This window comes from Poecile atricapillus, chromosome 1, assembly GCF_030490865.1.
Source record: "Poecile atricapillus isolate bPoeAtr1 chromosome 1, bPoeAtr1.hap1, whole genome shotgun sequence".
Lineage (NCBI taxonomy): Eukaryota > Metazoa > Chordata > Aves > Passeriformes > Paridae > Poecile > Poecile atricapillus.
Window position 1 is genome coordinate 111,407,519 of NC_081249.1, and position 13,288 is coordinate 111,420,806.

The following is a 13,288-nucleotide window of genomic DNA, read 5'->3' on the forward strand; positions in this document are numbered from 1 at the left end:
CAAAGCTGAACTTCAGATGCAGGCTGAAGCAAAATGGGGCATCCCTAGGTGAAGAGAAGTATAAGGGGCATTTTTTTGTAGTTTTTTTATCTGTTCACACTTGATGTATGAAAACAAATGTCCTAATTTCTTTCCCTTCCTCTGCACCAAGTTAAACTTTAAAATACTGTACCTAATTGGATGACCTTGAATGTTTGAGGTCTGAGGTTGCACAGTTATTGTGGTATAATTGAAGTACTGACGCTTTTATGCCCTCTTTTAAGAGCTCTGAACTGCAGTTTTATTGTATGGAACATTCCACACGTCTTGTCACATAATTGCAATTTTCCTAGCAGATTGGTTTATATAGGGCCTAGGGAGTGCCACTGTTTGAATTTGCTGAACCAATAGGCTGTTGTAAGCTGCCTTTATGTGGAGAGAAGCTGACTAGTTTTTATGGCTTGCCAGTGTGTGTTTAACATGGAGACAGATACAGCTGTTCTGCAGAATCCTGTGTGTTTGTTTTAGTCTTCGTTTTGTTATATAGATTGACCCAGGACAGTAATTGGGTTTTGCGCAGTGCTTTATCCTGCTTTGGAAATGTATTTATTTAAACAGTTGTCAGGATCTTTATAACTTCATGTTTGATAAAGTGTGATTCGTTTCTTGAAACTGGTTCAAAGGAAAATCTCGGGTATTCTTTTATTCACCTGCAGGTGTGTGGGAATCTATTGTCGAACTGTCCTCTGCTAGTGAGGCTGCTTTTAGTGGGGTATTATTATTCAACCTTAACACAGTGCTTTGCTCTAGACTAATGCAAAATACTGGGCTGTAGGCAGCATTCAGGTACAGTTTAATTTCTAATTTGGAGAGGTTGGCTGTGCGGTGAAAGGGATGTCCAAATTGCATTCACAGAGATTTTCAGGAATATGCTGGCTGTACCTGAGCAAAATACATTTGCAGTCTTTTGCGTGGTGTTTGTATAATTCTAAAGTATTATTTTGAGTGTATCGTTTGGATGGCAGGGTGGTGTTACTTAGGCTATTCTCTGCTGTTAATCCATGGTAAAAGCACAGATTACATCAACTGTGTCCAAACTGTATTTTGCTTCTGATTAGGAGGGGCTTTTCTGGGTGTGTTTGCTTACATATAGATGATGCTTAGTATGTCTGTACCTTCATCTAAAGCAGTAGGAAATATTTCCAAGGTGACTCTTCCAAGGTTGGCCTGTTCAAAATACTCACTTATTAATTTCATGTACTGCAGTTTTTCCTGTGCTTGAAAATATGTGGACTTTTTATATGGGGACCATATAGAAGTCCTCCATCTAGAGGCAAGAGTGCTACATTTTGCTTTGCTTTATCATGTCCTTACATATCACCTGGTTTTCAAAAGAGCAGTGGTTTTCAAACATGGCCAGAGATGGAATTCTCTACAGGCTGTTACTCTGACCTTTGAAAGTGTTGGTAATTAATTACAGAGCATTCCTTCTTTATAACTAGGCGTGCGGGTAGAAACAAGGCGAGACTGATTCAAATGGGTTTCAGTAAATAAAAATATAAATGGAAATCCTTATTAGAGATAAAAAAGCACTCAGAAAATCTCACTTTCTGAAGCATCTGTGTTTTCATTGCTGCTCACCCACAAGACCTTCTTTGGCCATGCTAATTGCAAACATCGAATTCAAGTTTTAAGCATACCCAAATCAATACAGGCTTTGTGAATTGTCTCCGGTCCTCTGTGTTGAGATCTTCTTTTCAGTGGCTGAAGGCTGCAAATACTTGAATGGGTTAATCTGGGGGAGAGTGGTTATGTTCTGGGTTCTGTGCTATGCACGTGCTTGCTCATAGCAGAAAGCTGGTGAGTGCAGTGTTGGGGTAAGACCCATTCTGAAATGGGGGTAGGATGATGATGAGTAGAGCTTAATGCCCTGCCTTGTGGTCTGGATTTTTCCAACAGGAATAGGACTAGTTGGCCTGTCCACCCCAATATGCTCCGTTTCAACTCCATCCATGGCAATATCTACATCCTTAGGCAGGGATACCATCAGTCAGCGGTAGATAAACATCGTGAAAGAGTCTTACAGATCTGTTTCAGCCTGGAGTACAACCCCCATTCCACTGATTCAGGTGTTAGAGGGGCATGCACTGTTCTTGGGGAGTTTTTGTTGGGACGCGGGTGGGGAGATTGTTCTTTTGACATTATTAGTTTTCTGTGGATTCTACATTATTTCATTTCCATTTTTGCACTGTTGTAGGTCCAGCTCGCTGGAACAAGTTTACAGGCTGCTGCTCAGTCCTTAAATGTACAGGTAAAGACAGTTACCTTCTGCTGCTCATCCTTCTCTCATCCCAAACAGCATCAGTAGAGATAGTTCTTAACCTATGATACATTACTCAGTTTTGTCAGACTAGTTTTGCAAGTGACAGGTATGAAGGAATAACACTTTTACAAGTGTAAATCAGGTTCAGGATTTGTAAGCATTCAGGCTTTGGAGTTGTTTAAACCATGGAGTTTAAAACCATAACTTAATGCTGAATTTTAGTCTGGTGTGGTATCATGAAAACTCCAGGAATATTTCATGTTTTTCTGTTTATTAACTTGCTTTAAACACGTAGTGAGTATTACTTTGCAATTTGTCCTTACTTCTGGTAACTGAATATAGGAATATAATGTAGCATTAGTTGTGTAATGTGGCTAGTTTAGACTGCTTGTGTAAATAACACACAGTGATTTCAAAGTCAGAGTAATTGTTGTTTAATAATGTACGTGAGACAACAAAGCTTTCAAACTTTCCTGTGATGCTGAACACTTCAGTTTATCTGTTAACATTCTGCTTCCTCTCTGTACTATATTAAGGGGCAAGGGATGCAGTTTTATTGAAAACTGGTTTCAGTATTGCTTGTTATTAAAGAATGTAGGTAGTGCATTACATGAAATGCAATAGAATGTGGACCCACTTATACATAATAACAATTTGGAAAGAAGAGGAGGTATAGTGACCTTCCTTTCTAAGAGGAAGGAGGCAGAAAATTGCCTTGGTTGCCATGGTAAACTTCCATCCCTGAGAGAGATGTTGGCAAACAGGCTGTATCTCCAGTGCAGAATGTTTACAGTCCTGCGCTGTAATTATCGCTCAATGACTGGCAGAATTAATCAGAGCCTTTATGTTAATTAGCCCGCTCTGCAGTCCCCAAAACAGGTGGTGAAAAATATGCAAATCTATGCAGAATTGTAGTGTTCTGCATAACCAGTTTTAATTATCATAAAACTCTCTCCCCCACTTCATGCACTTGCATTTCCTCCCTCATGTCTTCACAATTTCTTCTGTTTAAAAAAACAAACAATCAAACCACAAAAATAAATCAAAATAAGCTTGAATCTTTTAAAATAAAACAGTATTCAATTAAATAAATGCTTTGAGTATTTAAAAGCACCGTATATATTACATATTTTGCTGTAGCTAGAGAAACTTGTGAGGATTTTTCAGAAAGGCTCTGTATAAGCCAACAGTTTGGTGACTTAGGGTACAGGATGGAGAAAGAGAAAATGGAAACACAATCTCCTCTCCCTCATTCCATTGTTCAGGATTTTAGGCAATGAATAATTTTAACAACCTTCTCTTTCTTCATGGTGAAAGGTAGCATCAGCTTCAGTTGCATGGTGTAAAATGAAGTGAGACCTGGAAATAATGTCAGAGAGTTGCAGGCGACCAGAGAGTCTCTTTGTTTTGTTTAAACTGCATTACCTACAGACGTGTTTGAGCAATCATAGCTGAGATGGTGGGCACACAGAGCCATTGCTTAAACACACTCTTAAAATAAACCCAAGGGCTTTTTGTATGCAGATGAAAGATTTTTATTGTGCAGTGTTGAGATAGCAGTGTTAATACATTTACATCTGTTTTACACTATAAAGAGTTGTATTTTTTTTTGACTAGTCTAAATCTAATGAAGAATCTGGGGACTCTCAGCAGCCAAGCCAGCCTTCCCAGCAGCCTTCAGTGCAGGCGGCCATACCCCAGACCCAGCTCATGCTGGCCGGAGGACAGATCACCGGGGTAAGAGTTACCCAGGGATGCTGCAGTCCCATGCAGCTCTCACTCAGGGGCACTGCAACTTCCTTTCACCTAGGCAGGAGCTTGAGTGGAAGAGGCAGCAGAAAATACTCTCTTAGAAAAATAAGCAGACTGCAATATTTGGGGTTTGTCACTAAGGATTTGCTTCCGAACAACAGCAGCAAAGAATTCTTCCTCTGTGCTCTCAGTATCCCTTTTGACTCTCCAATGAAATTAAAACCTGTTGTTTTGCAACAGTTACAAATGAGACAGTAATTTTTATTTTTTTTTTCCAAGATTAAAACGAGTCATGGGAGAACAAGACTGAATCTTCTAGCTGGGTGAAAAACAAAAATTATGGGAATTGTTAATTTTTTGTCTTCTCAAAAACATTTCTTTTTAAGTAACTCTATTAGTACTTTCCTTAAGCTTACTGAACCTTTTGTTTTAACCTCCTGATTTTGAGGGGTTTTTAATTGCAAAGCTTTGGGAGTAAATAAGGGATAATTGTTGTTATTTGTTGTTAGACTTTCTTGCGTTTCTGAATTGTTGTAAAGGCTTTCAGTCATTTCAAACAAGAGCAAGTTTTGTGAATGGGCTGGTTAAAGAATTTGCTTCCACATAATCAGCTTTGCAGTATAAGAGTTTGTGTGTTAATAAGCTTAGGGCAGTTGCTCCAACAATATATTTATGATTTGAAGTGTTAGGTTAGATCATCCCTACACTTACATGAAGTGACTTCTTAATCTCAGGTTCAATTTTTAAATCTTCTCCTATGTTAGTATGTAAATAAACATCCTATATAGTTTTCAGTTAAGCATTGAAAGTTTTAAAAGCAAGACTGTTTCGATACGTTGTTAAAACCTGGCATATTTTATTATTTTTTATATTCTCAGAAAATACTGGTTTGTTTTAATTCGTTATTGTCTGTTGTAGTGAAACATTCAAAACTCCAGGCCTGTGCAGATAGGGGTTGTAGTAAATATGGGCATCAGGATTCATTTACATGTAAAGGAGAGACTGCTGCCACCTGTTCCACAGAGATAATGTGTGTTTGGGAAAGGGAAGGGATGTAAAGTTGCCAACTCCATTCTATTAAAAAAAAAAAAAAAAAAAAAGGCAGATGGGGAGACTTGGAGAGAAACAAATGGAGCTCATGTTCTTTACTTATATCTTAGGGCATAATGGAAATGATGGAATATGGCAGGGATTCATGCTAATGTGAAGCAGCTGGGGCGTTATCAGTTTGTTCAGTAGCCATAGCCAGCATTCCTGCTTCACATTCATCTGGCTAATCACTTGCTGTTCTGCTGGGTGTAAATTTCCTTTCAAAACCTGGCAATACCGATTCTTTTCTTTTGCTTGCTACTTAATTGCTTTTTCCCTGAAACTCCTGGTAGAGTTGTGAGGAAAACTTAGGAGCAGAGTTAGGTTCTGTCAGGTTCCAGTAAGTGCAAATGTTGGTGGTGGTGCAATTTGGTTTGTGTCAGGCCTGTGGTAGGTTGGTTCCCACACTGTGTTGAGTAGCCAGCTGTCCTTCCTTAAGGCCAGAGCCCTTGGCCAGTTAGTGGAATAGCCCTAGGATTGCCTGGTTAACATAACTAGTACTGAGCTATCTAATGACTTTGTAGCTGAAGTGGCTCTTCCCATTATTAATGGCTGTGTTTTCTAATTGTTTATAGCTCACGTTGACGCCAGCCCAGCAACAGTTATTGCTCCAACAGGCGCAGGCCCAGTTGCTGGCGGCTGCAGTGCAGCACTCAGCCAGTCAGCAGCACAGCGCTGCTGGTGCCACCATCTCGGCCTCTGCTGCGACGCCGATGACGCAGATCCCTCTATCTCAGCCAATACAGATTGCACAGGTGAGCCTTGAGGCTTGAGAGGGTGGAAAACAAAAGAGGTGTTTTGACTGATTGCACCATTCGAATAAAATTTGTCATTCCTCGCTCAGTGAGTTTGTAGAGTCCTTGAGTATTGTTAGTCTTTCCTCCTGCATCTTTGGATGATGAGGCTGAAGTTTGATAGTCTTAGCAAGGAATGTGTGCCAGCTGTTCCACTGGGCTTCTGAGCTTGTACCAGCATCTGAGTAGATGCTTTGTTTTCTGAATTTTTCTCCTTGTAGTTAGCGTGAGAAAGGACAAAATAGATTATGGAAAGATGCCCACAGAAATTGCACTTCCGTGCAGTTGCATACCTGTATGGATGGGAAGTGATGCCTGTGTGTCAAAAAGGATGTTTCTTTCAGACCCAAATGGTGCTTGTTAGAAGCTAAATGGTAGAGCTGAGGAATGGCAGTTTGACTTGACTCATTTGTGTGCTTTTTTTGGATTGGTGTTTAGTGCTGCGAGTTCATTGGCAAAGAATGGACACTTCTGTGTGTCTGGAGAAAAACCTGGAGAATGAGTTTGGTGCTGGAATCTGTCCAGTCTCATGGTCTGGTACTAAAGACTTGTCAGTTCTGAAGAACTGCTTGCTGTGGATGTTCTGCTTACTAGAAGCAGTAAGGAATCTCCTGTGTCTTCCAGGACTGGCATAATTCAGTGTGGAGACTGCAGTGGCACTAACTGTGCTTCGTGTATGTAGTGTGGAAAATCCTTAGACTTGTGGACAAGGATAATCAAATGTGCAGCTTAGATATCTTGAGTTCTACGAGTAGGTGATTGTCTTGCTCATGCTGAGGTCCATCTTTCCAGAGATTAAAGTTCTTGGTACATAATACCAGTTTTATTAGTCTAGCTGTGCAAAGTGCGTGGGGGTATATAATCTTCAAAGTTGCTGCTTCATAGAGTGAGCAACTTCTTCAAGACTGTCTGATGCTTTCTGTTCAGGCTGTTTTCTCTTGCATTCCATCGGGATGAAGCGTCGAAAAAGTGAACATGAGGTCTGATTAAGGACAAGAATGGAAATGTTGCAATTGTCTGTGAAGTCCAGTGATAAATGTTCAATCCTTTGCTGTGCTCTTACACTAGTTGAATAGCAGCCTAGCTGTGCTATCAGGTTTTCATTAGCTGAAGTGACAAACTTTTGTGGTGTTGGTCTAGAAGTTCTGACCTCTCTGACTGTCCTTAGAGAGGCCAGAGTGGTGCCATCCTGTTTTTAAAAGGCCAGTGCTGATGTTGCTGTGTTGATGAAATTCCTACCACTGAAGCTCTTGTTGCACTGTGAGAAGTCATATCACCAAATAACACCTTTTTTAGCAAAGGATTCCACTTCACTGGTGTGGTGTGGCGATGACTGAAGGATGTGGCATTCAAGGAAACTTGTAACTCTCAAGATCATACCTTAATTTTGTTAAGGCTGCCTGTAGGCAATAATACAAACAGATTTCAAGAAGAGAATGGGGAATGTCCTTGTCAAGGAAGTTGTTGGTTATAACACAATCTGTACCTTGAACTTTCTGGCCTTAGGTTTGTCAAATAGGCCACCAAAGCAGTGGATACCAATGTGATGTGTGTGTGAGATGTTTCTAATCCTGCTCTCCCACCTCAGTGCAAAGCTCTGAAAATGTGTAAAGCATTTGCAATTATTAGTTTTGTACCGGCTTTTTCTCCAGAACTTAGGAAATCTTCAGAGAAGTGTTTGAGAGGAGTTGAAAAGATCAGGCATGTGCTGTCAAATAAGAGTTTCTGAAGGCAGCATTGTCTAATTTGTGCACATGAGTGAGCTAAAGGCTCTCTGAAAAATAGCATGTGATCATGTAGTGGCCACATGCAAAAAAAATTAAAGTTGTACTTTCTAACGTTTCAAATTACTTAAATATTTGACTTTGCAGCTAATGTCTTTTAGGATAGGTTATTTTGATTCATAAAGGAGCTTGGTTGAATCTTGTTAACTGCTCCTTATGATGAAAATGCAGGGCATAAATTGTGCAGGTGTTGGATATAGCTTGAGGTACTTATGGAAAACATCTACCATCTAGGTTCATAGGTAGATAGCACCATGCTTTTTGATCCCTCTTGGCAAGGATTTGTAAGCAGTGCTCAGCTTTGTTTGTGTTGCTATTGTAAACATATAGCTGATTATACAAATAGCTGAATGTTTGTTTTAATTGATGATTTTTGAATAATTGATTAACTGACAGGTCTCTGCAGCAGGGGGATTACCATATTTATTTTAATTAACTAATTGCAAAAGCATGACTTCTTTAATATGCACTGCAGTTCACATAAGGTATCTGCTGCAGCAGCCTGGTGAGGAGCTTGTGCTGCTCCTGAATTGACACTAAATAATTGTGTATCAACTTTTGGGGTTCTTCATAAACTTCCTTGTTTTCAGGATCTATGCTCTCATCATTTACATGATGTAAATCTCAGAGTGACACAGATGCTTAAGTTTGTGCTGAAGCTGTAATTGGAAATAATGGCATTGAATTTAGAAATTTATTTAATTTTTTTTTTTTTTAAACAAAAAAAATCTTCCTCACAGCAAGACATAGCACTTGACAGATTATTTTGCTGGGATAGGATTTGGATTGTTTTGATCTTTCTAAATTGCTAGGCAGCACCAGAAGACATGCATGTCTCCCTGAAAGTCTTTCCATCTCTTTCTATGTGCTTGTGCTAGCATACAGATTTTTTAACACTGAGGGAAAAAAGATCAGTATAAGAAAACAGTGTCAGCTTTGTTCATGTGGTTGCTATTGGGAGATTTATTGTAATGGTATAATTAACTAAATAATAAAACTTTCCCAAGGTGGAAATAAAGTTGGATTTCAAATGCATTTGAGGGGCTGGTAGGTCTATTTAGGAGTGATTAGCCTTGGAGGTGTCATTTTCATTTTGTGTTGCAGAATTATATTTCTGTATTTAAACAAGACTTAGCCAACATACCATTTACCAAGGCAGATGCACAGAATAAGATTGCTTATATCAGTTATCCCTGAGGCCTCAATTTAAAAACAGTTTTCTCATATTAAAGTGTAAGAGCCTGATGATAAGAGCTGTCATGTCTTAGCTGGGTAGCCAGTGTTATGAATACTATAGTCTTAAACAAAAAGCTCTCTTCCTTTGATATTACAGATACTCTGCCACCATTCCTTTGTATTCTTTCTTGCATGTAAGTCCATCTCCTGTGGGGGTGCTTCAAATTATCTGAGATCTACTTGGTCATTTGGGGTGATTTCATTTGTTTGCTTTTGATTGGGAGAGGTCCTTAACCTATCTGTTTTTCCATGGATACTTTTTTCTTCTACAGTGGCTTCCCAACTGTTCTTTTTGTGTTTCTGTTTTTTTTCTCTTATCTACCTCTATTTTCATCCTGAAGCCTCTCTTTATTTCCATTTCCTTTTCCCAATGTTCACAGCCTGAGTCAGCTTGCCCATCTCTTTCCATTTCTGTTTTCAACTGCATCCAGTCCTCCCATCCATTCCAGCATGAGCCCCCTCTGAGCTGGAGGGTCTGCACAATCTGCAGTGGTAACCAGCTGAGCATTGAAAATCAGTGAATAAATGAGTGGAGATCCATGTCATGTTGAGTAAGAGGTTTTGGTAGCTGTTCTGACCAATGTGATATTAGGATATGAAGTCATAAGAAACACGATTTCCATGATAGAACTGGAGCAGTTATTTCTCTTTCTCAAGAAGGAAATTTGCCTTGTTTTCATAGGAATGATTGCATTATTTCTGCAATTTTCTGAAAGCAAACAATACTATTGACTCTTTTGCTCATGGGCACTTTTTAAAATTTCACCATTCTTTTATAAAATGAAAGTTTCGGTTTCTTAAAGAGCATTGCTTGGTCAATCCATCTGGTGTCTGTCTACCATATTATTACACTGCATGCTTTTGACTTAACAGGGCTAAGTAGCCCAAGTGATTGATGGCCAGTGTCTGTGTAATGCAGGTTAAGTAGTGGTTTTCTTATAATGCCTGTCTGTGGTCTCATAAATCAGTGGACTCCCTATTTTTTCCCCTGCCTCGTCTTCCTTTCTGACATTCCTCACCCCTCATCTCCAGAAGGAGATTGCTGCAACTCCCAGGTTACAATTTTAACGGATTTAAAACAGTATAAGGTCACAGATATCAGCATTGTGTAAGAAAGAAGTTCTCCTTGTCAGTCTGTTTCGACTTCTCATCTCCAAATCCACTGCTGGCAGTTAATGGCCTGTCCCATCCTCTGGCTGAGCACATTGTGGGAGTGCTGAGTAACCTGCATCAGTGCAAGGAGCATCTTAAGAAGCAGCTCTTTGTTACTCTGGTTCACTTGAACTCGGGTGTGTTTGGGGCTGTGTGAAGATGAGCAGCTCCTAGCAGCCACAGCGGGCACTGTTTCTGGCACCACTGCACCTGAACACTCTGCAAACAGAGCTTTGGGGGAATCTTCTTGTCTGCTTGGTTTGGTTTGTGTAATGACAGGTTGTAAGTGTGGGAAGTATTTCTTTCATTCAGGCTTTTTCCCACCTGTTTGGTGAGTATCTTGAAACAGATTCTTCCTGGAAAGATGGAAAAATCCGATAAGTGTGTTTAGATAGTTTTCATGGATTACCACTGTTGTGTTGGCTGACTTCACAGTGTGTTTTTTAAATTTCAGTTGCTCTTGTTATTGTCCTCTTTTGGAGATGAAAAGAAATAGGCTAGTTAGGGGGAACAGTATTTTAAAGCAGTTCTCTATGTTTTCACTCTCAAGCTAAATGTCAACTTGAAGCATTTTTTCTTGAAAACTGAGTTTCTCAGAGATTAACATTTTACATTGAGACCTGTCATTTAATTATGGAATATTAATAGTCCTAAATGGTTTAAATACATAAAAGTAGGGTTTTACAATAATGCAGTGTTTTGGATTATTCCTTTTAATCTTTCATTATAGTCATATCTATTAAGCTTATTGTAATTTATTTCAGAACAAATCAAATATATATACTAATTGAGTTAGCTACTTTCTGAAATTTGAACTGAACAACCAGAGTACAAACAAGGACTATTTTGCTTTCCTGTTCTTGATTCAAATGGTAATTGGGACTGTTGTTACAAAAAAAAAAAGCTCCCAGCTAATATGCTTGATCTGTAGCAGAGTTCCATCCTCAAAAATAAGTTTGAGAGATCTTTGTGCTGATAAGTCTAATGTATTTAAAAACTCCTGAATTTGGGGTAAGGGAGATTGATTTGTTTGTTTGTTTTGTTTTGATTTTAAAGCAGAATAGTTTGGATATGCTTTGCCGGGTTATTTAGTAAGTAAGTTTGGCTTTATGAATGAGAATGAAATTCAAATTGCCATTCTAAAGGATATTCAGTAGCAAGACTTCTGCTGTGTTTGACATCCATTTTTATCTCTAAATGTTAGAGTGTAGCTGGCTGATAGGAAATCTTATATTGGGAATCATTGCTGACTTAAATGTCTAACACACAGCTCTTTCTTTTCTTTTTTCTTTTTCTTTTCCTTTCTTTTTTTTTTTGTTTCCTCTTTTTTTTTTCATTTTTTAAAATTTTTTTTCATTTTTTGTCTTCTTTGTTGTTTTTTTTTTCCCCCCTTCCCGTTTCCTTAAGGATTTGCAGCACTTGCAGCAGCTTCAGCAGCAGAATCTCAACCTGCAACAGTTTGTGTTGGTGCATCCAACAACCAACTTGCAGCCAGCACAGTTCATCATCTCACAAACGCCGCAGGGGCAGCAGGGTAAGTGCTCCTTGCCACAAAAGCCAACCATACATAGCTTTTTTTAGGGGAGAAAGTGAAACTCAGGTGGTTCATAGCAGTGCCCAGCCTTCTCCCAGGCAGATGGCTCCCAGCCAGCTTTTCCCTTCTAGGTTTATATCCTGAGCATGAGACTACGTGGTGTGGAATATCCCTTTGGCCAGTTTGGGTCAGCTGTCATGGCTCTGTCCCACCCCAGCTTCTTGTGCCTCCCAGCCTGCTTGTTGGTTGGATGTGTGAGAAGCTGAAAACTCCTTGACTCTAAATACTGCTTGGCAATAACTAAAACATCAGTGTGTTATCAACACTGTTCTCATCCAAAATTCAAATCACAACACCGTACCAGCTATTAAGAAGAAGATTTAACTCTATCTCAGTCAAAAGCAGGACAAACTGGAAATAGATTGCAAAATCAAAAGTCCTTTTGGGAGTCTGGAGAAGTACTTAAGCCTAAAGAGGGTACAATGAATTTTGTCATAAACTGAAATAATTCTTAATACCTTGGGAAAAGAACTAGAATGCTGGATTTGTGTAACAGCTCTTATAATAATATTTTGGCAATGCACTGGGTACGACTTATATGCCAAAGACAGACAAGGCAGTGGTAGGTGGTGCTGTGTCAGAGCAGTGAAGCTGTACAGCAGCTTTGTTCTGAGGACTGATGTGTTCAGGCTGCAATGCATCACGGTGCTGATTGCACCCCATTTGTTGATGCCCACGGAAAACTGCATTTAGCCATGGCTTCTTATGCTGATATACTCCAGTGGCCTTTTTTCCCCCTTTTCTCTTCTACATGAACTCTACTCAGTTGTTCAGGTCTGGTAATCCAAAGATTCTTGCTCAGAAGGCAAATCCTGTTATGCTTGAAGAGTCCTGCAGAGCCTGGCTGTCCTATAAAGCAGCTCTTTGCACCTCATTTTCTTCTGTTCCTTTCAATTTTTTCATGCATCATTCCTTCTTACATACTATGACTTGGATAGAACTGGCTTTCCATTACACTGAAGGGCTCTTACTGTCTGAATGCTCTCACATTTGAATAAAGGGTTAGTCAAAATTACCTTCCTTTTAATAGGACTTGATTTAGGAGAGATTTTATACTAGCACTGGTAGAAAATGGCTGAAAGGCTATTCATGGCAGCATTTAGTGATGTACTGCTTTCTTAAAATTAAGCAGAACTTGTAAACTTAAAATATTGTACTAGAAGAAACCAAACCACTAAAATTTAGTTCAGGAATTCTTCCAAATAGGTGCTTGTTTTATTTTTTAATAAATTATTTTAAGAAAACAACAAGCACAAAAGCATTGTTTTGAAAAAACTCATTGGTATTGATGTCTGCCTACATTTTTCAGCTAAATTCTGCTGGTTTTCTAAAATACCCCTGAAGATGCTTTACAAGAGGGAAAACCAAGAGAAGCAAATTGTATTCATCCTCCAAAATGAGTTTGCATTATAGAAGGGGAAGCAAGGCTTTCTTGTTTGTTTAAAATCTGAAGTAGAATAAGTACTAGATGAGATTTTCGTAGTACCTTTTCCAGAGGCCATCTCTGCAAAATTATTTCTTCACTACAATTTGAGACCTGCATATTGCTGTCATCAGTGACGCAGTGTAGGTAGAGACATCATGT

The 13,288-nt window shown here is 39.2% G+C and overlaps 1 protein-coding gene across 7 annotated transcripts in view; it reads left to right on the top strand.

Annotated features, from left to right (window-relative positions):
• The window catches only part of POU2F1 (POU class 2 homeobox 1), a 103,308-nt gene that overhangs the window by 67,266 nt on the left and 22,754 nt on the right, over positions 1-13,288 (top strand). Inside the window, exons 4-7 of one of the 7 annotated variants that reach the window (XM_058841540.1) lie at positions 2,237-2,290; positions 3,920-4,039; positions 5,719-5,898; positions 11,517-11,643. In XM_058841540.1, coding sequence (XP_058697523.1) covers positions 2,237-2,290; positions 3,920-4,039; positions 5,719-5,898; positions 11,517-11,643 — 481 coding nt within the window. The remainder of the gene's footprint in view (positions 1-2,236; positions 2,291-3,919; positions 4,040-5,718; positions 5,899-11,516; positions 11,644-13,288) is intronic. The other 6 variants (XM_058841549.1, XM_058841558.1, XM_058841565.1 and 3 more) reach the window with 6 other exon arrangements.